Source organism: Mus caroli, chromosome 1, assembly GCF_900094665.2.
Source record: "Mus caroli chromosome 1, CAROLI_EIJ_v1.1, whole genome shotgun sequence".
NCBI classification, from domain to species: domain Eukaryota; kingdom Metazoa; phylum Chordata; class Mammalia; order Rodentia; family Muridae; genus Mus; species Mus caroli.
The window spans coordinates 56,808,520-56,831,039 of NC_034570.1; the positions used below are offsets into that span (position 1 = coordinate 56,808,520).

A 22,520-nucleotide genomic window follows, 5' to 3' on the forward strand; every position below is an offset into this window, starting at 1 on the left:
CTGCTTCTTTTTGTATCTTGCACTGGCTTCCCAGGTTTATGGTGGTCTTCAGTCTATATGGAAGGCAGTGTGTGGCATGGCATCAGTAGCCTGACTGAGCTCTTGCTATATCCCTGTTCCCATGCAAAGTGCTCTACAGGGCTTAACCTTACAACCTCATGCAGTAATACCATTATTATACCCACTATACAGATGGAAAGACTAAGGCTTTCCAAGACTTAGAGCCTCCAGCCAGGATTCCACCACAGGTGACAAGGAGGCCGCAAGTTTACTCAGTCCCATCTGGGTCCAGAGCCTACTTCCATCGCTCGGTATCAGTGGTCCTGGAAGCATGACCTCATATCTCTGAGCTTCAGAGGGAAAATGGGCTTGAAGTGGATGGGGGCACATAGCTAATTCCAGCACTGGAGAGCATCGGGCAAGAAGATCATGAGTTCGGGGCCAACCTGAGCTACTTAGCAGGGTGGAAGAGGAGAGAGAGACAGAGCCAGAGAGAGAGGGGGAAAGAGAAAGGTGATATTGCTGGGTGCACAGGGATGGGTACAAAGCACAGCTAAGGGTAAAGCCGTGGTGTGGTGTCTGTCACCTGGTATCTGCTCAGTTTGATCATTCTCATCCTCTGTTTTTTGGTTCCCTTCCTTGTGCATTTCCCGGTCTGAGTCTTTCCCTCTCGCGGTTCCTGGTTCTAATCAGGCCTCTGTCGTGACAGGCAGCGATGTTTTGCAGCTCGGCATCTCTCTGACTGATGTCCCTGCTAATTCCTTAAATTTACATATCATCTTTCTTCCCTGGAGTTCATAGCACTTAACAGACAAGTGGGGCACAAATGATTTAACTGAGTGAAATCCAGAGGCCTGCTTGTCTGGAGACTCTGCAAACCCGTGGATTAGCTCAGATGTCAGCGCTGAATTATGATCCTTCAGCTGCTCGTGCTTAGCACGCCACCAGCATTAACTCGATTCCTGCCGCGGCCCTGTAAATCATGCATAGTGATTACCAGCCTACTGTGAGAGAAGGGGGGAGAGAAGAAAGGAGAAAGGCGCAGGCTCTGGAGACTCTGCACCAGCTGACTGGGGACCCTTTGGCCTGGTTGAATTCTAATGACAGGGTGGGGAGCTAAGATAGACCCAGATGAAAATCCTTGCAGCCTGCCATCTCACACCCTAGACACATTTGGCTTTCCTGGTTGTAACCGTTCTGCTATGACTCCTTTGCTTAAGAATGCAAATTCACACAAGTGACAGAATTTCCGCCAAGCAATTCTCAGGCAGCAAGTGGGTCTTATTTGTGAAGCTGTGAAGGGAGAAAGCTGAATAAGAAACTTCTCAATCCTGCTTTCCTTTATAGATGGGGTGGAAAGGGTAAGGGCTTGGAAGTTCCAGGAGCACAGGGGATCAGGGGGACCCTCGCTGGTGTCTCAGTCTACTGGGAGCCTCCACAGGTGATCCCGATATTAGCTTACCTCATCTTTAAAAGGGGCCTGCTGGCTCAGGAAAACAGTCGGTGGCAAAGGGATTGTGTGAACTGAAGGCTTGGCAGAGGCTAGCAGATTCTCTCTTCTCGTTATATACCATTCCTTCTCATCTGTGTGTTTGCCATTCATTCATTTATTCATTCATGGGATAAGACTTCTCAGGGTAGTGTGATATGCATGGACTAAGGAGAGGAGAAAGATGCGATACTCAACCTTCTGTGTGCAAGACAATCTGTGATAGGCGATTGAAGATGGCTCACCGGGTAGAGGTGCTTGCCACCAAACTTGATCTGGGACCCACATGATGGAAAGAAAAAACCCAACTCCTGTGCCAGAATGGTTAGAAGTTGGCATCAGAGCCAGGCTAGGTGGAAAAAAGGAAGAGCAAGGGGCTTCAGGGTCAGTGAGGCTGCTGTGAGGCAGTAGGCTCAGGGGGGAGAAGGTTTGCCTCAGACAGGGAGGGATTGCAGGGATTTGGAGCAAGACGCTTTTGGGCAGCTGAAGAGTTTACTGTAGGAAGGTGTGGGATCCCTCATTTAAGTTTGGGGTCTCCCTACCTCTGAACCAGCATTTCCTCCTTGGACAAGACACTTAAACCTTTCTTGATTTCTCCATCGTGTGCAAAGTAAAATTAGGAAGTCTTAGCTCACAGGTATAGACCAAGGACGAGGTGATATATTGCGTACCAGTGTGCTTTGTAATCTGAAAGGCATTATGCAAATCTGAGTTGTAATTATTATCATTAATAATGATAGCAGGAAGATCGGATGTGGAGACAGAAGGCTGGAAGATCACCCAATGCCTGGTGATGCTATCAGCATCCCCTCCTCATCAGACCCCATCATTAAAGCTCTGTTCTCGAGGCAGCCTCCCCTTCCTTATCTCTGCCTTGAACAGGCTGCTGGTGGAGGCTCCGTGGTAGGCTTAGCCCCTCACCTAACAAGATAATGCCAACAGGTTTGATAGCAATGAATCAGAGATCCCCTCCCTGAGAGGGCATGGATCCAGGCTTCTGGAACCCTAGCTTGTCCTTCGCCAGCAAACTCAAGGCACTCACCATTCCTACTGACCGAGAACCTCTGCTTGTGGCTCAGACTAACGTAGCACCAAATTAACAAGACCCTGAAGTGTCTGGCCTGCTCACATTCTAAGTTGGTTACACAGTGAAAATATGTCCCTGACCCGCTTGCAGAGGAGTTTAGCAGACCATGATCCGTGCTTCAGGGCCCAAGATCGTGGGAACTCTTCTTCCTTCTCTGAGCATTTGCTCTCTGCACACAGGCTGGATGGAGTTCCCCCATCTCCATACCTGTGTCTGTGAGGCATGGGTGCTGCCAACCATAACAAGAGCTCAGCCTTCTGCATAAGTATCAGATGGATTTAAACCCAGTCTGCCAAGAAGGCCATTCTTGAAACATTTGGACAGTGAGCCCTTAACTTCCCAGAGCACATACATTCTCTGCTGAAGACACAGCCTTTGGTAATGATAATGGCCATACCTTTCTAACCACTGGAGCTGTGTGTGGATGGCTGCTTGAGAAAGTCGAGTCTAGGAACAAAGTGGGATGGCCAGCTACCCCATCCCTGATCTGCTTAGAGTTGACTTGAGTGTCTGCATGGTAGTTACTGAGGCCTAGGCACCATCTAGCAACCCTGGCAGAGACAGAAGGTTTTTAATGTCTTCCACTTGGACAGTGCCCAGCCTGACAATACCTGACCAGAGTCACACTCCAATCTGGCAGCCACCTCACCCTATAATCTGTTCCCCTGTAATTCAGTTCACTAGGCTACACTGGCCCATTGGGTAAGCCAGAGGTGAGTAAGACATAGGTCAGGCTGCTTCACTCTAGGGAGAAAGGACAAGTCTATACACAGCCAGGATTTGAAACTGACCACCCCAGGGGGTGAATATGAAAGACATGACACAGAGAGCTAATGGGGAACCAGTGTGACTTAAGGATTGAAGAAAGGGCTTCAAGAAGAATGAGCATTTGACTCAAAAGTCCGAAAGGGCCTAAGAAAAGAGCACAGTAGACTCAGCATAGTGGCACACACCTGTGGTCATAGCACTGAAGAGGCAGAATCGAGAAGGTTGTAAGTTCAAGGCCAGCCTGATCTACATAGCAAGCTCCAACATATTTCAAAACACTGAAAACACCCCAACTCCTGTCCATCTTTCTGATGGAGAGGCAACAGTTACAAAGCGGGGTATTTCCCAAGCATTTACCATCCACGTTTGGATCTTCTTCCCCAGATGACAAGAACTTCTTGAAACTGCAGAGTGATGGCCGACGAGAGGGCCAGTACGGGCGGCTCATCAGCCCACCAGTGCACCTGCCCCGAAGCCCTGTGTGCATGGAGTTCCAGTACCAAGCCATGGGCGGCCACGGGGTGGCACTGCAGGTGGTTCGGGAAGCCAGCCAGGAAAGCAAACTCCTTTGGGTCATCCGTGAGGACCAGGGCAGCGAGTGGAAGCACGGGCGCATTATCCTGCCCAGCTATGACATGGAGTATCAGGTGAGTCAGGGAAGAAAAGGGGTGTGTGTGTGCAAGAGGCAAGGGACTCATTGTGATCACCATTCCAACATTTCAAAGAGCCTTGCCCATTCATCATTAAGGGACATGGTTAAGCTCCGCTGTTTTCATTGTGTTTCTTATGTTGCCATGGCAACTAAATGACACTTATTTGTTATTCAGAATGCGCCTATCTCTACACCCAGACTTGGTTCTTTGTTCCTCCTATTGCCTTTTATATTGCTGAAATCTTCTCCAACAAATGTTTCTTCTCTCCATTTTATTTTAGATTGCTATCAGGTAGGCCGACAAAAGGACACAGAAGCCAGGGAAATAAACACAAATGGCCCCTCTATCCCCAAGGCAGTGGAGGGCTCAGAATGGGGGTGGCTGTGGCCGCGCCTTCCCAGACCTGCTCCAGAGAGCACAGATCCAGAAAGGGGCGTAAGATGGATAGGCATCCTCCATCAAACCCGAGAGCCCCAAACAAGTGGCTTCTCTCTCAGCTTCTATTATCTCTGTCCCGTGGAGCAAGAGGCACAGATGGGCCCACACATCTGTACCCACATCTTGGGTTAGAGTAGACACGCTGTGGACGAGGGCGCTGAAAACCAGCCAAAGCATTAACCTGCTCCTCCCCAGATGAAGAGCAGCAACAGATGGCTGGAGAGGCAGCCAACTGCTCTTTCAGCTTGCCAGAGGACATGTGCTCGTTTGCAGAAAGAACCCAGGGAGGGCGAGAATGAGGAGTGGTTAAAGACCACAGAGCTGAGGGGCTTCCATGCACTGTGCAGGCTGTAGCCACTCACTCCTGAGACTACAAGGCATCCGGAGACCCTTGCTCCCCAACCTGGGTTCCCCATTTATTAACCTTAGTCCCAGCGGGCATTAGAAGAACATGTTAGAGGTTTCTTCTATCCATCTCGGTTTTTGTCTTTGTTTGAGTTTCTCCAGGCAGAGCTGTATCTTACTGGATTTTGTTTCTACCTCATCTGTGTGCCTAACACATAGTACATGCTCAGTAAATTGATAGAAGAGTAAATTATTTCCCTGCTGTTATATTAACAGATCTCTAAGTCAGAGTGTGAGGAGAGGTCATGCAGAAGGCCGTCCAAACCTAAGGACCGTGTTTCCTTTATTACCATCACCTGCTCATGTCCTCTGAGTTCTCAAATACCTGCCCTGAGCATCTGAAGGATTTCCAGGAAAGGAACCTCTGAAATAGCTAGGGAAATATCAGCACCCCTCTCCCTCAAGGATGCTTCAATTGTGGTTCTTTTAATCAGTATGTTCTTGTTACTGGACAGCAATATCTATCAACTTGTTACATTTTCTTATTCTCTCAAATGTGTAATTGATTTGAACCAACTCTTCTTAAATTAAGATTTCAAGAGATGGAGCCGTGTGGTCCACAGATGTGTATGTACCAGGTGCAATAACACACACACACACACACACACACACACACACACACGGCTGTTAAGAGAACATTGGAAGTCTTTACACTGGATAAACCAGGAAGATTAGCTAATCTTGGCTCTTGTCCTTCCGGCTCTAGATCGTGTTCGAGGGAGTGATAGGGAAGGGACGATCGGGAGAGATTTCCATCGATGACATTCGGATAAGCACTGATGTCCCACTGGAGAACTGCATGGGTACGTGCCTTCCTCTCTCTTGGCGGTTGTTTCAAATAAGACATTAGGATATGCAGAAGGAAGCAACTGCTCTCTTCACATTTCCCAGTAGGTCGGGCTGTACTAGTCTGTGCAGGAGGTGAAGTATAGACTTGGTTGAGTCTTGGGCTGAGGGTGGGAGGGGTAAGACTAAGACATGAGGTGACGGTTTTATATATCCATCTCCCAAACAGAAATAGATGTGCATTAAGTATGTGAAAATTTGGGGTGCCGAGACCCCATCATCAGACTCCAGTTTTTAAGCAAAGAAAATGCTAGAGGACACGAGTGCCTGCCAGTCAGAATTACATGCTGGGAAGGATTGATGGATTTAATGGAAGCCTTCAGTGGTGGGCAAAAGTGCTACCCGTGCTATACAAGAATGCCAACACAATTACCCACGCCATTCTTTCACATGAATGAACTGCAGGGAAAATTACGGCATAAGAAATCAAATGTTACATTTTGTTTTCAAGCTAATATTTCCAATGCCCAAGAGTCTAGATTGTAGGATTAAGCATGGCTTACCAGAGGATCCCTCACTATCTCTTTCGTCAGAAGTGCTAAGAGCCAGCCCTCCTGAAATGCACACATTTCTGCCCAAGGCTCCATCCTGAAGCAGGGGTTTCCCTAAGGGCACCCCAACCACCTCCCATCCTAGCCGTGGATCTTTCCCCAAACAGAAAAGGAATCCTGAAAAGGAATAGGACTTGCTCCCAGCCAGCGGAGTTGCCGTAATAAAAATAAGTTACCAAGTGCTGTTCTTGGACTTTGGGTGTCTGTGCCTAGTGACGTCAGAAGCAACTGGGACTTCCCCAGTCCCCCAAGCAACTCTCAGGGCCTGGGCATCTAACACTAATCCCAGGTCTGAGAAAGTAATCAGTGGTAAGTGGCTGATTACAGTGCCTTGGGGACCTGTTACTCTGTGAAGGACTTTTTGTTCCAAAGCAACTTGAGCAGCCTCTCTGCTTACCCTAGCCCCGTGATGATGGTAGGCAAAGTCTAGAAAACATACAGGAGGTGGGCCATGTTCTGTAGCACGTTGCCAAGTGGCCTAACAGACTCAATTGTGTCATATTCGTTCACTTTTCTCTTTATCTAACTCAACTTTTTTCCTGTTTTTGTTTTCTCTTTCAGAACCCATATCAGCTTTTGCAGGTGAGGATTTTAAAGGTAAAAAAAATTGTTTTGCATGGCTTTTTCTCTTTCCATGTGATGTGAATTTGGTGGGGGGAGTAACCCCCATTTTAACAAAGCTTGCAGGAGAAAACAAATGCTTCACTTTCTCACCACTAGGTGGCGGCAGCGACACCCATAGATGGGGGGGGGGGTGAGATCCTCAATGTCTCTCATTTAATTAAAGCGTAGAAACCTATAATAGAGACAAATAGGTTACAGATAAACCTTTGAGCCTTGCATTGTCCACTCGGGAGCAATGAGGTTGAAAATGCAGGAGTGGTGAGAAAGGAGAGGCTGTGGGAAGATTAACCCTCAGGGAGGCGTAGTACCAGGCATTCTAGTGAAGATGTTGGGAGAAGGAAAAAAAAAACAAAAACAAACCTGAGGAGGGCTGTGATCTTAACAGGGGGGAAGGTGCTGAATTCAGAAGCTGGTAGAGGGAGCAAGGAGGTTCATTCTCTGACTAGAGTCAGGGCACTTGAATCTCATGGCTGGGAACAGAAAGGGACGCTTTCTCCCTAAGAAAGCAACTAGAGAACAAAGCAAAGCAGAGGGAAATTGGGATGCTTGCCTCATCCAAGAAAAGAAGCAAGGGCTCCCAGCCTGGAGCGAAGGGTACGTTTGTGCTTTTCAAATGCAGCGGGTTTACACTCACCCTCCATGGTCAGTCTGGCTGCTGATGCTGCCCAAGTCCTTATACTTAAGCTCAGTAGCTGATCTAAGTGCTGAGTGTTCCTCGGGCAGTTGGCGGACTGCAGCGTGTTCACAGGCCCTCGCCCAGCGCTTAGTCCCAAGGGTCTGTTTGGTGCCAGCTGTGAGAGAGCTGTTACACCCTGTCTGTGCTGCCTAGGCTGGACCCTCTAGGTGACAGCATTTTAGAAATAAGATCCCCATTTTATATATCCAAAATCTCCATATCTTATCTCCGCTCTCATGAATCTGCCTAGTTCCTGACTAGAGAGAGAGAGAGAGATGAGTCCTTGGCTTGACACCTGTATAGGCTCCCTGAATCCAAGTCGTCCCACCTAATTTGCCATTCGTCCCTAGTTCTAAGACCATCAATATGGCGGGGAAAGTGGTAGAATAGAGCTCTGGCCGGTGTATGTTTTGATTCTTATCCTCTCTCCTGCTTCCCCACCACATGTGGAATTGTATTGTGCATCCATGTGCATGCACACCTTGCTGCTCCCTGGGGTTGTAGCTGCGAACGCAAAGCCTGACAGGGAAAGCTAAGGTGCAAACAGAACAGCTTAGACTGTTAGAGCTTGGCGCTCACCTTCCTGGTGCAGCATAAGGTTTACGCTGGGGAAGAGAAGCCTGCTCCCGACTCTTTGTGGGTTGTTGAGCCTCAAAGCTCCCTGAAAGGCCAGTTCAAGACTGGCCAGTAACTGCTATAAAAGCTGTGCTCGCCCCATGTCTGGGCGTGACTGACAGGAACAACAGCTGAAGGCTTCACTCCTCTGAAAGAATAAACACACCAAGTGCACGTGCTCTCCTTGAAGTTGTGTGCGGCACAAGGCTGCACACCCAGGCCCTGTTTGCCTGTAAAAATATATATATAATAAAGTCTCATCTGAGTGGCAAATGTGCACTTAGGCTAAATACACACTGGGCTCAGTGGCTCGAAGGTAAGACTTCTCAGTATGTTCTTGATGCTTTGGGGCTGTGTAGACAGGGCTCCAGTTGCAAGCATTGACTCTCGGATGCAGACATGACAAGGAGGCAACCAGGTCTTTGGGGGCAGAGACTTGGCTCAAGAACATTAGAGAGCCAAGAGCACAGTGTGAATTAGAAGTTTCAACCACACTGACATGTGTTCTGTGACGCTCCTGGGTGTTAGCCAGGTGAACCTGGGACCTTCTCACACGCCTCCATCTTTACTCAAACAAATGGTCTCCACTTGGGAGACATGACTTTTGTTCTCTTCATGGGCAGGACAGTAGGAGCCTCTTGCTCAAGACATAAAATCAGCATTTTTACTCAAAACAGAGAATCAGAGTAAAATCAGATTCAGGCAGGCAAGTTACCAAGAACTGATGTGGGGACCCCACTTACAACCGCCATTTGCATTGCTTCTGTGCCTATAGGATTCGGGTTGTTTTTCTTTTGATTATAAACTAGTCATGCAGCAGAAGTAATTTATTTGGGTCCTACTCACTACAGGAGAGCAGTGTGTTCTTGGTGGGTCTTTAGGGAAATGCAGAAGTGGCCTTTGGACCTGTGCTGATGGGGGCTCTGGATCTTTCTTCGTTTGAAGTATCTTTGGTTTCTGCCTTTAACTGGCTTCTTGCATTGCCGCTTCATGTGCGTGTAGACCGTGTACATGGATGTGACTTAGTGTGGAAGAGAAACTGTACAGAGAAGGAGGAGGCAGAGGAATTGAAAACACTGTGTCCTCATGCCATTCTTTAGAAAGATCTTTTTGTCGCTCATATGAGTCATGTTTGAAACAATGTAACTTGAGTGTGCTTGCTTTGCTTGCTTGCTAGCTTGCTTGCATAAGCAGTGACTATAAACATGGTGTCGTCATGTATCTTTGTTCTTAAGGTTTGAGCTTTAACAAATGAAAAACCGTGTATAAAGGGAAAGGGAAAAAAAGACTGAAAAGCGGTACAATTAAGGTGATGAATTATTTCCTCTTACTCGGTGCTTTTTTTTTTTTCCTTAATAAAAGAAAAGGCAACAAGCAAGAAGCCAGTAAAGAACTAGATAATGCCCACAGTCAGGATGGTGGGGCTCCTGACCAGGTGGATATTTTTAGTAGCTTCTGGTGAAGACAAGAGTTGTTGTTGCTCCTGTAGGAGGCTGTGTGTACTGAATGCAGTAGGAAAGGACCACCTGCCAGAAATCCTGGAGACCCAGGCAGGGCTGCACTGTGAAGGTGTTCTTGGGATGCGGATGCAGTTTCCTGAACTCCCTTCTTATTAAGGGCCCTTAAAGGAACATGCGTATGCTCTGATGGTCCCATGGTTGTGAATGTGTCTCCAGCCTTCTGTGCTCTCTCTTTTGGACTCCACTGTGTGCCTTTCTGCTGTCCCCCTATCCCCGACCCTGATTTTCATCCAGATACAACCAGGAGAAAATGAGCATTAGAGGCCATTCTGTGGACATGGCTGGGAATCGTTGTAAGGGAGCCACACATAGGGTAGAGCTGAAGTCAAGCCTGGCATCTGACTCCATGCCTCAGAGTTTGAGTTAATTTATTTGGGTCCTACGGACCAATCTGCCATTTCTATTCACATCTCTTTTCCACCACCACTGTCACTCTCACAACCTGCCTTCCACTCCAAAACTTTACATGCCAGTAAGACACCCCATCCCTGGGTACAGGACTGGACTGGCCCCATCAGTGTATCTTTCTCATCAGCTTCCCTTTACTCTACAGTGCTGTCTCACTGAGGAAGCAGAGTTAGTTCATGCGCATACGTCTCAGATGAAGTCAGAGGAGCACACCAAACCCCCAAAGCCTCCAGGGCTCCAGATAGACAGCAGTGATGTGAGAATCCTCCCCACTGCCCCACCCCCGTCCCCAGCTGCCTACCTGAGGCTAGGTGTTGCAGAGTGGAGGACAGGGAGAGATGTGTGGAACCACTGTGTGCTGCTTGACCACCATCTCTGCCCACAGGACACAGAGGCACTGTTTGTGAAGTTTGCTTGCATACTCAGCCTCTTCTGACACAGAAGCCCGGCACATCCCCCTCCCCACTAGGGCATCTAAGCAGCTGCCAAGGACAGTCTGTCAAAGGGCAGCAAAAAGTGTTTCTCCCCAGCATCTCTCTCCAACAACGCAGCCTGGCAAGCCTCAGTTTTAAGCCTAAATTCTAGAAGAGGAGAAGTTCCTGCTTCAGGCAGTAAGGGGTTGAATGTTGAGGCATTTTAGATAGATGGGGTGGGGGAGAGACAGAGAGACAAGGTTCGTGCAGGCTCACTGCAAACCTCCAATGAGCCTACCTCTGCATACTTGCTTGTCCAGCAAATGGAAAAACCTTTTCTCAAGGATACTTTAAATTTTAGCATCCCTTAAAGAGCACGGGAGGCCTGGAGTTCTTCCACTAGCTTCCATATACTTTTCTAGTGGATCCAAGCCTTTTCTCATGTTTTTGTAATCCCACAGATGAAACAAATGGTTCGCCTGAACTGTCCCTTCTGCTATGTCTGTTCTCAGCTGGCACAGAAAAGCCCCCCACACCCGCAGCATAAAACAGCTCTTAGGTCCAGAGAGGAAACCCACCCTTGGTGCCTTTCATACCATTCCTTGGGGGAATGCTGGGTAGCTCTTCCAGGTCCCAGTGACATTTCATGAACATAGCTGTGAGAGACGATTGCTTTTTTTTTTTTTTTTCATGGTGAATCTGCATTATGCCAATTCTCTGACAGGTTCAGGCAGAGTAGGAGGCAGAAGGGAGAGAAGGCGGCTTTCCGTTCCTGCCTTAGTTGGTTCGAGAAAAATCTGCAAAGCTGTGCTATGAAAGACCAGATAATACATATCCCAGGCTTTGGAGCACATACAGCCTTTCTGGCAAGCACTCTGCCCTGCCAACGAAGCACAAAGGCAACCCCCAAGTGGTGCGGAAACAAATGGGAGTGTTCAAATAAAACTTTATTTATAAAAATGGACAGTGGGCTGCAGCTAGCTAAGGATTTTGTGTGTCTGGCTTCAAGCCTGGCTCAGTCACTCAAGCAGCAGTAAGCAATTCTTCAGAGAGCCCCGGATTTCCCCCTGTGTTACTTTGCTCTCTTCCTTAGTTTTCAAAGTGCTCATCCTCTTAGCTCTTCACATTCCCCACTTAAAACTCATGGAAAATAAAGACATTCACGTAGAGCCCGAGAACCAAGGGCTGACACGCTGGAAATGTCTGCTGTTGTCGCTGTTCTTACAGCCACATCCCTAATTATTTACTAAGCCAGTGACAGTGTTTATAGACATAAACAGGCAGAGCAGGCCCACTCCGTAACAGGTAACTTCTTTTCACTTTTCCCATGTGTGACTTCTCAGAATTTCTTTCTGGAATCCCAAACTCTTAGCCTTCACATTTCTCTTCTCTGGGGAGTTCAGAACTTTTGCAGATGGGAGCCTGCTCAACCTTGCAAACGCACTTGGAGTTATTGACTATTTAAGTATCTGTTTCTCATTATCTCAAACAATGAGAAAACTTTGTGGAGAATTGGGGGGGGGTGGAAATTAATAAAAAATGGTTGAGGAATTGAAAGTATTTTGTTTCCAAATGAAAAGAAAGAAAGAAAAGATTTGTGAGCGAGTGGTATAAGACAAGTGAATGTTGGGACAGGCACTGACGCTCTGGACAAGGCTGATGTCTCATCTACAATGTTTGCTCACAGATTGGTGTAGCTAGCCCAGGACTCTTTATTTATGAAGATATAGGCCAGTCACACCATAGAAGTCGTGGGGTGGATAAGACTGAAACCCAGTTCCCTGTGGGCCCAAGCATCTTTTTCTACTTTCCCATGGGGCACTGTGAATGGGAAGCACTTCTAGTACCTTCTGAGAGCTTTTCTGTGAGGTCTAGTGGGAAATCAGCATTTCCCAGGGAGTCTGAACATTGGCATTCCCATACCACTCTATCTATGTCTCTCTGTCAGTCTATCCATCTGTCCATCTATCCATCTGTCTACTCATCCATCCATCTGGCATTTATTAGATTTCTACCGTTGCTGGAAAGATGTTTTGAGTAGAGATTTAACCCTGCTTGATTTATTACCTTCCTTTTCTGTAACTTGCAAACCACAGCCTAATGAGCACAGACCCTTTCAAGGCTGTGGCAGCTCCAGATTCCAAGTCACTGACTGTTAGAATCACATCTCTAGCTGGAGAATGTTCTGAGAACCTTCTGATGCCTACAAGCTTTCTCTAAACTCCTTGTTGGGACACAAGGAAGGTAGTTGGTCAAAGCCTCTCTTTTCTAACTCCTTCACTGTTAAAAGCAAAATTTGTATAGTATGTTTTCTCATTTTTTCCAAACACATATCCAAGGAAAACGTTTAAGAGGTCAAAACAAATTATCTCTTGTCATTCAAATTATCACATGTACACCATGTTGATAATTTTAGGTAAGAGGGCTTTGGTGGGAAAGAGGAGTCTCTCTCTCTCTCTCTCTCTCTTTCTTATTCACTTTACATTCTGCTCTCTGCCCCCTCCCAGTCAGAGCCTCCCTCAATCCTTCCTCCCATCCCCTCTCTCCTCATTTGAGCAGGTGGGGTCTCCATGAGTACTACTCCACCCTGGCACATCAAGTCTCTGTGGGGCCAGGCACATTCTCTCCCTCTGAGGCCAGACAAGGCCACCCAGCTAAAAGACCATACCCCACAGGCAAGCAACAGCTTTTTGGACAGCCCCTTGCTCCAGTTGTTTAGGACACACAAAGACCAAGCTTCACATCTGCTACATATGTGCAGGGAGGCCTACTAGCTCCAGCCCGAGTCTGTTCTTTGGTAGGAAGGGGGAATCTTCAGCATACAGTGGAATCTATCTTCCATGGCACAGGACAGCTCTGAGGTGAGGAGAGTATGGCTCACATATCTGATTCTGAATGCTAATCCCATATCATGATTTGTCATCTTACAAAAGGACAGAGCATTTTTCACCTGTGTCCCCAGGTTATGTCTACCATCAGAAACACTTTCAGGGCCACGCCCTCCCCAGCTCCAGCACTTGGAGCTGGAGACTTTTGTACTGAGGCCAGGTGGTGGCAGAGGCAAGAAGTGGCTGTAACTGCTCCTGTCTTTGTGGTCAGGCACTTCAGAGTGGGCTCTGTTGCCTAGTTTGCCACCTGCCTTTTCTCTGATGGACGAGCTGTAACCTCATTAGAGGACGGTCCTCATAAAGCAGCAATCCCGAGTCAGAGGCACAACCAGGGAACCCTTTACGGGAGAAGAAAGATGGCTCTGGTGAACTCTAGAGCCACCTGTGCACTTAGGCATTTCACAGCATCGTTGAGAGCTCCATGAAAACCCAGTAGCAAGGTGGTTGCCAAGCAGCGGACACTCTGGGTGACCTGAATCAGGACTTGACATTAGCTGACTTGCAACCTGACCACTTCAAGGAACCATTTTCAATACTTTGTTTTCTTTCTTTCTCTCTCTCTCCTTTTTTTTTTGTATGCAAAATTATCAATTTGAGTACCAATGAGAGAGACAGGAAGAGAGAGAGAGAGAGACAGGAGAGAGAGAGAGAGAGAGAGGAGAAAGAGGAGAGAGAGAGGGAGGAGAAGATAAATGAAAGAATTAAAAGATGGAGATTAGAGCTGGGTGTGGTGGCTCATGCTTGAAGTCCCACCACTTGGGAGGCTGAGGCAGAGGGATTGTTTAAGGCCCACTACATGGTGAATTACAGGCTGGCCTCTGCTAAAAAGTGAAAACCTGTCTCAAGATAACAAACAAAAGAGGATGAAAACACTTTAGGGGGAAGGAAAAGACCATATAGTCACACGGAAAAGGATAAGGTAGTAGTAGAAACAGCTTTTAGGAGTCCTAGGACAATGGGGTCTTTTTCATCCTAAAGATACAGATGTGGTTATCAAGTCGTATGCTAAGCAACTCGTCTTGGTCAAAGCTCTTGCAACACTGTTGGACTTCTGGTGGCCTACAAGGTGAAACTGCACCCTGACGGAAGGGGGTCCCCAAATTGAAGGAAGCACTAACTCAGAACTAGCAAGATGGACAGGCTTCATCAGATTTTCTAAGAAACAGTCTCTCATTTTTCTCGCACTTCTGAGGATACATGAGATCTCACATACCACTCAGCTATCTGGGGACCGACCAGGCTGTGGGGTCGGGAGAAATTGAGAACTGGGAGTATGGGCCTCGGGTCAGCAGTGGCTTCATAAGGCATTTACAGGGCACCTTCACTGCGTGTCCTCCTCGGTGGAAGCTGAGTCTTGGCTTCCTGTGCTTCAGGAGCTCTAAGTCTGTTGGGGGTGTGGGGATGGAGAGAAGAAAGGTGGGGGGGGGGCTGCCTGCGTGGTGAGCAAAGGTGGGTCCACAAACAGATGCCTTGAATAGGCACGCTCGTCTGTCCCTCTTCCGGCACACCCTGTAAGTAAGGGAAGCACGTTTTAGCCATTCGCCTGTGGTGCAGGCAGCTCCGGAAGCGTTTCTCATAGGTTAAGCATACATCATTTTTTCAGAAGTAAAGATCATGTCTGCCTTTGGCAAGCTCAAAACCACCTTAGTCCCCTTCTGGGCCAGATTCTCATCTGATGTAAATCCTTGGGAGAATCAAGTTGTAGCACTGTTTTGCATGGAGTGGGAGTCAATCCAGTCTTCCCCTGAGTTACCCAGAGCGAAACTCTACTACAGCGTCTCCATGGCAACCAGAGGCTGGCCAGTAAACTCGGTTGCCTCCTAAATCTCCCCACCCCCAGTTTCTCCCTGCTCTTTTCCACGGTTAAGAATGAGGCTCTTTCGTTTGCCCTCCCTCGCTGGGTGTCCCTCGCTCTCACACTCCTTTATTGCTTTGTGCTCATATCTTTTTTTCCCCCTGCAACTCCTTATCCAATCTGCTTTTAAAATCCTCCATCCAGTTTAAAAAAAAAAAAATGAAGACGGGTTAGTCATTGCTTGACAGTAGTAATTGACCTGTTTAGACAAGACCAAGCTGATTTCAATGGGCACAGAAACCTTGGCAAACCAAAGTGGAATTTACCTTCAAGTCTAGCCAGCCTAATTAATACATTGTTGAGAATTCTGGCCAGCCACACCAAATATGGCTTTTCCACCCACTTGAAGAATTCACCAATCTGAATTCCAGCAGATACTGCAGCATCATTGTGTGTATGTGGTGTGTGTTCGCGGGAGTGTGTGTGTGTGTGAGAGAGAGACAGAGACAGAGACAGAGACAGAGACGGAGAGAGAGGAGAAATGAGAGAGAGAAAATTATAATGCTTTGACACACGGTGAAGTAATTCTGGTTAAATAGTAAAGAACGCTATGTAAGGGTAGGACTCTTAGTTGAGACATATTTACTACCAAGTGAGCAGCAATTGTCGATTGAACCTCTGTGAGCCTGTTTCCTCATCTGTAGAGTGGGTTAAAGTACCTGATGCATAAAGGGACCAGCGAAGAGATTGTAGATTATAAACGGCTTGGTATATATGAAGGCCGAGTACCGCCTGAGTCCCTGGATCCCTGCTATATGACCCAAAGCATGTGTGTTTCTCTCTTTCTTTTCTTTATTTTTTCTTTATTTTTTTTAATTGATTTTTTTTTTTTTACGAGTCCGCATGCTCTCAGCCTAGCAACACTCTCTGTGTCTCTCCCCCAGGGGGCACCCTCCCGCCAGGGACCGAGCCCACAGTGGACACGGTGCCCGTGCAGCCCATCCCAGCCTACTGGTATTACGTTATGGCGGCCGGGGGCGCCGTGCTGGTGCTGGCCTCCGTCGTCCTGGCCCTGGTGCTCCACTACCACCGGTTCCGCTATGCGGCCAAGAAGACCGATCACTCCATCACCTACAAAACCTCCCACTACACCAACGGGGCCCCTCTGGCGGTCGAGCCCACTCTAACCATTAAGCTAGAGCAAGAGCGGGGCTCGCACTGCTGAGGGCCGAAGCAGGAACAGCGCCCAAAAAAAAAAAAAAAACCAAGAAAGACTGCAAACACGTTGCCTCGATTTTGCACTTTTTTTCTCCTCGCCTAGTCTCTGAGTGAACCCTCAGACATCTCTCTCTCCAGGGTCCCCAGCCCTGAGCGCTCTCATGTACCCCCACACCATTCTCTGTGGTTCTTGGTTCCAGTTTCTCTTTGCTCTGATATTGTTTTTATCGTTATTTTTTCCTTTTCTTCTTTCCTTTTTAATCTCTCTTTTATTCCTTTCTCCCCTCCCCGCCCCCTTTTTTTCTAATGATTTTAAACCCAACTCTAATGCTGCATCTGGAATCCCAGAAGAGACCGGCCCCTAAGCACTTCACAACCGAAGGCTCTGTTGGTTTTGTTCCAGAGACAGGCCCTGTTGTTTTCTCCCCTTGCCTTATCCCATCCCTCCTCTCCTGGGCAGGCTGCCAGGTGTCTTGAGGGGAGCCTGGTCCTGTATGTATGTACACAGTACACTCACTCCCATGTGAAGAGGTGTGTGTGTATGTGTGTGTGTGTGTGTGTGTGTGTGTGTGTGTGTTGGATTTTCGAGGGAGAGACTGATTCACTGTGGAAGGGGGGGAGTGTGTGGGTGTATGTAGAGAGGGGCCCCTTCCCTCTTATGTTGCTTCTTCTGGGGTACTTTTCAAGAAAATAATATACTGTATACATTTTGTTTACTTGGAGAAGAGATTGGAGCTTTTTTGTTGCCTTATCTAGCTCTGGCTGGGTTTCTGTTGGCTGTCATTGTCATCTCCAGGTACCTAGACAAATAGAGACCATTGGGAATACAATGTGGCTGTACCCATCCTTACCCCCATCCCAAGCCACCCAAGACTATGGTTCCTCCAGTGCCACTCAGACATGACCCCTTTTGTTATGTTTCCTGGTGTCTTTGAAGTCACACGATAACAGCCATTGGGTGCGTGGAGTCATTTCTACTTCCAGCCCTGAAGCAAATGTGTCTCATGTTGCCTTATAAAAAGAAAAAGAAAAGAAAAAAAAAGAAGAAGAGGGATAAAAAGTTCATAATGAATGTTTAGCTCTGACGGTCCAGTTGTGGAATGTCATAAAGAATAACACACCTGGGATGATGTAAACTCAGTCGTCTGTTTTAATTGTGAGCAGGAGGGGACCGATAGAAGGGAGGAGACGGAAAGACCCAAACGTTGTCTTTGCAGAGTCTCTTCACCCCGGGCATCATCGCATTGAGCCTAACGTGGGATGGGGTTGAGGAAGAAGGTATTCTTTGGTATTATTTTGGTCATTGTAATAGAGTTTGTAAAATACAAGGGAGGGGGTTTACTTGCTTTCCTTTCATGGTGTTAACGTGTGCCTGAATCCATAGCTACTGAAGTATGTGGCTGTCCTTCTGACTTAGTTAAATATTATAAGAAAGTAAAAAGGAATCATTTGTTGAAATGAACCCAAGTGCTGCCAGTTAAAGCACTCGTGGCATCTGGCTAATACACCCCCAATGTCTGGTCTGAATACACCCGCAAGGGCTGGTCTGACATCAGCAGATAAACTAGCATAGGCAGAGAGATGCCGTGGTAAAGTTATACCCGTTGTCCCTACTTTTCCTCCCCCAAACTCTCCACCGAGAGAGATGTTAGAGATGTACAAAGGCTGCATTAAATAGCAGAATCAATTTCGATGCAATGAAGTGTCTATTTGAAGATTCCAAGTGTACTAGGGCTCAGTCTTGAAGCCATTTGCTTTCTATTTTCCAGCTAAAAGGCTTCTTAGAAAGTGAACAATTCTCTCAAGATGGTTGCCTGGTCACATGACTCTCCAGACACCTTCCAAGAAAGAACAAAATACTAATGATTTTTTTTTTATTGCTTGGGAGAGAGCCGTTCAGCATTCTCTCTGAGTAGCCAGATAGGTCCCTCCAGCACACTCTCAGCTTTTGCATCTGGTTCCTTTCATCCCCCTGAAAGGACACTGCTCTCCTGCTCTTACTCTGTTTCAAAGAGCTATTCTGTCTCAACTGTAGCAACTCTGCCAAGAAAAGAAAAGATGAAAGGCTAGTGTGTGGCTAACTTGAGGTGTCCTACCTCAGCAGAAGATGGAGAAGGAAGTGTGAACTCAGGTGGGCAAGCAGCCCTAAGTGCTGAGAGAACCATGGCGTCATGGAGCTTTTTTGTTGTTGTTGTTGTTGTTTTTAAACAAAGTTGTTTATTCACCACTAGCTGAACATTTAGGGCCAGTCATTCCTTGCAAATGATTGACATTCCTACAGGTGCCCTGTGCAGGCATTAGGAAACCACAGCTGGAGAGTAGCTGATGAAAATTTCTTCCTCTTTAAAAGAAAATGGCGGCCATGTTGTGAACTTGCTCTATGCTCATCTGATGCCCCATGCAGCATCATATTCATGTACATGTCACAGATGAGAAGATGGTGAATCCCATGATACCTTCAACCAGGACTCATGCTTAAGCACTCTCACTCTCACGCTCTCTCTCGCTCTCTCTCTCCTCTCTCCTCTCTCCTCTCTCTTTCTCCTGCTTCCCCAACTCCAGCATCTCTCATAGTATTATCTAAAAGGGCAGCTCATGTGTAAAATGCCATGCCTTGATGCTTTAGAAAGCAAAATTCTGTATCCTGTTAGGGAGGAAAGAATCAATCTCTTCTAAGCAAACTCGACCGGACAGATGAATCCGTGCATGCACCAGTGTAGCCTTGCTTCTCAGAAGACGAAGCAGTGATCCCAACTGTTCAAATGTGGAAGAGTGTATGAATGAGGTGAAGGGCCAGCTGGTCTAGAAAGCATTTGCCTTACTAGAGGTCTCACAAGAACCCTTCTTGAGAGAACACTAGCAGCTGCCGTCTCCTATTGCCGGCTAAAACAGAATGAGAAACAAAACAAAACAAGTGTAGAATTGCCACTGACAAAACAGGATGCCCAAAATAAAGTCATCCCTTCCCCTGTCCCACTTCTTTTGATTAAAACCATAATAGGAGATCCAGTACTATTTTTGAGGTTGTTGCCCCATCTTTTAAAAGACCCCCAGTCTTTAAAATAAAAACTAGAAGGCAAGCAAACACCTAAAAGGTCAAAATCTACCAAAGAACAACAAAACAAGAAAACCTAAAGATTTTTACTTCCTGTTCTTATCCCTCCCTGTAACTGTGACACCCTTTGCATTGCTCAGTTGCCTGTGTGTCAAAATAACTTGTGGATGTTGGAAACTATTTGAAAATGTATTGTGTGGAATGTAATAAAATGATGATATTTTTATACAAACATCTGGGTTTTTTTCCCTGCCCCTTTGCCTGTGAGAACAAAGTTTGACATGGAAGCTTTGAAAAAAAAAGAAAAGAAAAGAAAAAAACTTGATGTCTCCAAAGTTTACACATTGCCTTCTGAACTGTGGGGCATTTGGGGGGGAGGGAGGGAGGGAGGAAGGGAGAGGGCGAGATGCTCTCTTTGAGGCTGAACACCATCCTTCCTTTCTTTTTATTTCCATAACTGCTTGTTAGGAGTTTTAGCCAATTTGCGCTGCTGAGCCAACTTTCATGATTGGTGTGGGATTTTGCAAAAGTTGCTAAGTGCTAAATTGCTCAATGTGATTCCACAAAATTTTCTCTTGATGGCAAATCCCTGAATACTGGAATCTCCTTTCAAATTAGCCCTGGGAGGGGGGAGGGCGGGGGGGCTGGGTGCAGCTCTCAGGCATGGTGTGCTCAGCTCCACAGAGGCAGGGCCCTTCCTCTGGAAAAGAAATGGTGACCTCTTGTCCTACACCTACCAAATCATTACTTCCTGAGGGATGTTGATCTTTAATTTATGAATGATGTCCCTGGAGCAAGGGGAATAGGAACTTGTAGCATGTTCAGGGCTCAGAGGTGGTCAAGATTTGGGGGGGAGGGGACAGAAAATGGAAATAAAGAGATGGACACCACAAACCCAGAGATACCCTTTTATAAAAGAAACACTCTGTAAAAGCGTTGAGGATAAGGAGTCTTACTCAAGAGTCTGATCTTGAGTTTCTTGCTCTGCTTGGTTTGGGTTGGTCCACCTCTAGGAATAGTCAGTGACGTGCTTGTGGTAGATGTCTGAATCTGAGAGACATTCTGTAGGGCAGAAGGGCATATGTAGGAAAGTTAACTTCCAAATAGCTTTGAGTTTTTCAATGGGAGGCAAAAATTTGTCACAAGAGGATTTATATTGCCTCTCGTGTCACCCCAGAGACTCTCTAAGAGGCCGAATGATCATCCTAGATGCCCTTGCAAGAAGACACCTGTCCAGAGGACCCTCTTTCTGCCACTGCCCTGACTCCTTCTGGGTCCCATCACATCCTAGATCCTGGATTCAGCATTTTTCAGATATGAAACCTGTCCTAACACCACAAAGGGAAGCCTGGCTCCTCGGGTCTCACAGGAGACTGCTAGTACAGATGGCTCAGGGTCGATGTCATTATCTGTCCTCTGCAGGAGCTCAGAGCCGAAGGTCCATGATTAGAACATTGTCTGCTTTTCCTGTGCCAGGCATTACCCATTTTGTCTAAGTAACATTTGGCTGGCCTAAAACTGTTGGTTCCTGTTAGCACAAGGCAAAATGGAAGCCTCTCAAAGTGTTTATTTCCAACAAGGACCCAGACTCAATCCACACTTGCCTGCGATGACCTAGGAGGACCTCATGTGCCAGGCTGAATTAAATTCATCAGAACTTGTGTTTTGTTGGCACTACTAAGAGTTTTGGAGCCACTTGTGGGAAGTATTCCACCTTGACCCCAGTGCCAAGACTTATATTAGGGGTACTGCTTCTCCCAGGGAGGCTGGCAACAGTCAGGAGTTGATTTTACACATTGCTCACAGCACTTTCACCAGTAAAACATCCCTGCCTGGTTTGCAGACTCAGTCCAATTATAAATGTTACCGAGTTAGGTTCCCATGAATCAAGGTCCAGTGTGCCTTGTGCTTGCCCCTACATGGGTCTTCACTAAGACTTAAATGTACATTCTTGCTTCAATCCTGGTCTGTCTAGCCCAGACCTCCAAAGCCTGGCCATACCAGGGTGGTATGGAGTTTATTTTTCTCATGCTCTTTATTGACTGTAGTTATTCTGCACAAACATTGTGGCCTTCTGTACACTTCGATGAAAAGAGGTTCATTTTGAAGTTTTGAGTTGTCTGTATGGTGGCCGCACATCTGAGGCAAGCTGCAGACTGCTAGGTGTGTAGGTGTGGGCTTGGTTTCTCTCCCTCACCCCCTCCCCCTCCCTCTCCCTCTCTCTCCCTCTAATTGTACAGAGCACTGGGGCTCTCCCAGCTGTAATTTGCCTTTCATCCACTTCAATGATGGCCCAAAGAAAACACAAAATGAATCCATCCAGAGAGAAGGGGCGGGGGGGGGCGGCGGGGGGGACACACAAGCTGAGCATCTTAGAATCAGCAGGGGATGGGGAGAATTGTCCTGTACAAAGAAGTTAGAAACCAAAGGTGATGGGGGATTTAATTAAGCTTCACCTCGGTCAGGCACACAGGAGTTTGTGCTGAGGTCCACTCCAACTAGAAATCTAGTTCCTTAAGAGTCCACAAGCTGAGCCCAAGGCTGTTTGCCCGTGGAATCATTCTTATGGTACCAGTCCTAACTGAGATGATCCAGGATTTAGGAATTCTCCATAGAGCAGGACCTTAGTTAGCAAGATTGGGGGGTGGGGGGGCAGGGGTGGAGATAAATCTAGGAGGTTCAGGTAACCAGCACAAGCCATTTCTGCCCCAAATCCTATGGACAAGAGACCCACAAGTATCTCTCTTCTGGGGAATATCATTGCTCAGGGATTGTCCATCATGACCTTAAAGAGCCACACAATGTAATTATAAATAGTTAATGATAATCTAATGTAAATTCTCATGGGCATTGGACCGGGAAATGAGAAACCTCTTCAGAAAGGCTGAGAACCAGAAGGCCTGGAGGCAGGGCTGGGCATTGGGTGGGAAAAAAAACCTGCCCTACTGTGGTAGTTATCAACACCAAACAAGGATGTTGGGGGAACTTTTCAAATGGTAACTGGCAGGTGCTTCTCTCTCTCTCTCTCTCTCTCTCTCTCTCTCTCTCTCTCTCTCTCTCTCTCTCTCTCT

The 22,520-nt window shown here is 47.1% G+C and overlaps 1 protein-coding gene across 5 annotated transcripts in view; it reads left to right on the plus strand.

Moving 5' to 3' along the window:
* Nucleotides 1-22,520, plus strand: part of Nrp2 (neuropilin 2) — a 113,328-nt gene that overhangs the window by 76,704 nt on the left and 14,104 nt on the right. For 2 of the 5 annotated variants that reach the window (XM_021167983.2, XM_021168063.2), the window contains exons 13-15: nucleotides 3,729-3,991; nucleotides 5,547-5,643; nucleotides 6,799-6,819. In XM_021167983.2, the coding sequence (XP_021023642.1) occupies nucleotides 3,729-3,991; nucleotides 5,547-5,643; nucleotides 6,799-6,819 (381 nt within the window). Of the gene's footprint in view, nucleotides 1-3,728; nucleotides 3,992-5,546; nucleotides 5,644-6,798; nucleotides 6,835-16,120; nucleotides 17,467-22,520 lie in introns of those variants that run through there. The other 3 variants (XM_021168306.1, XM_021168222.2, XM_021167901.2) reach the window with 3 other exon arrangements.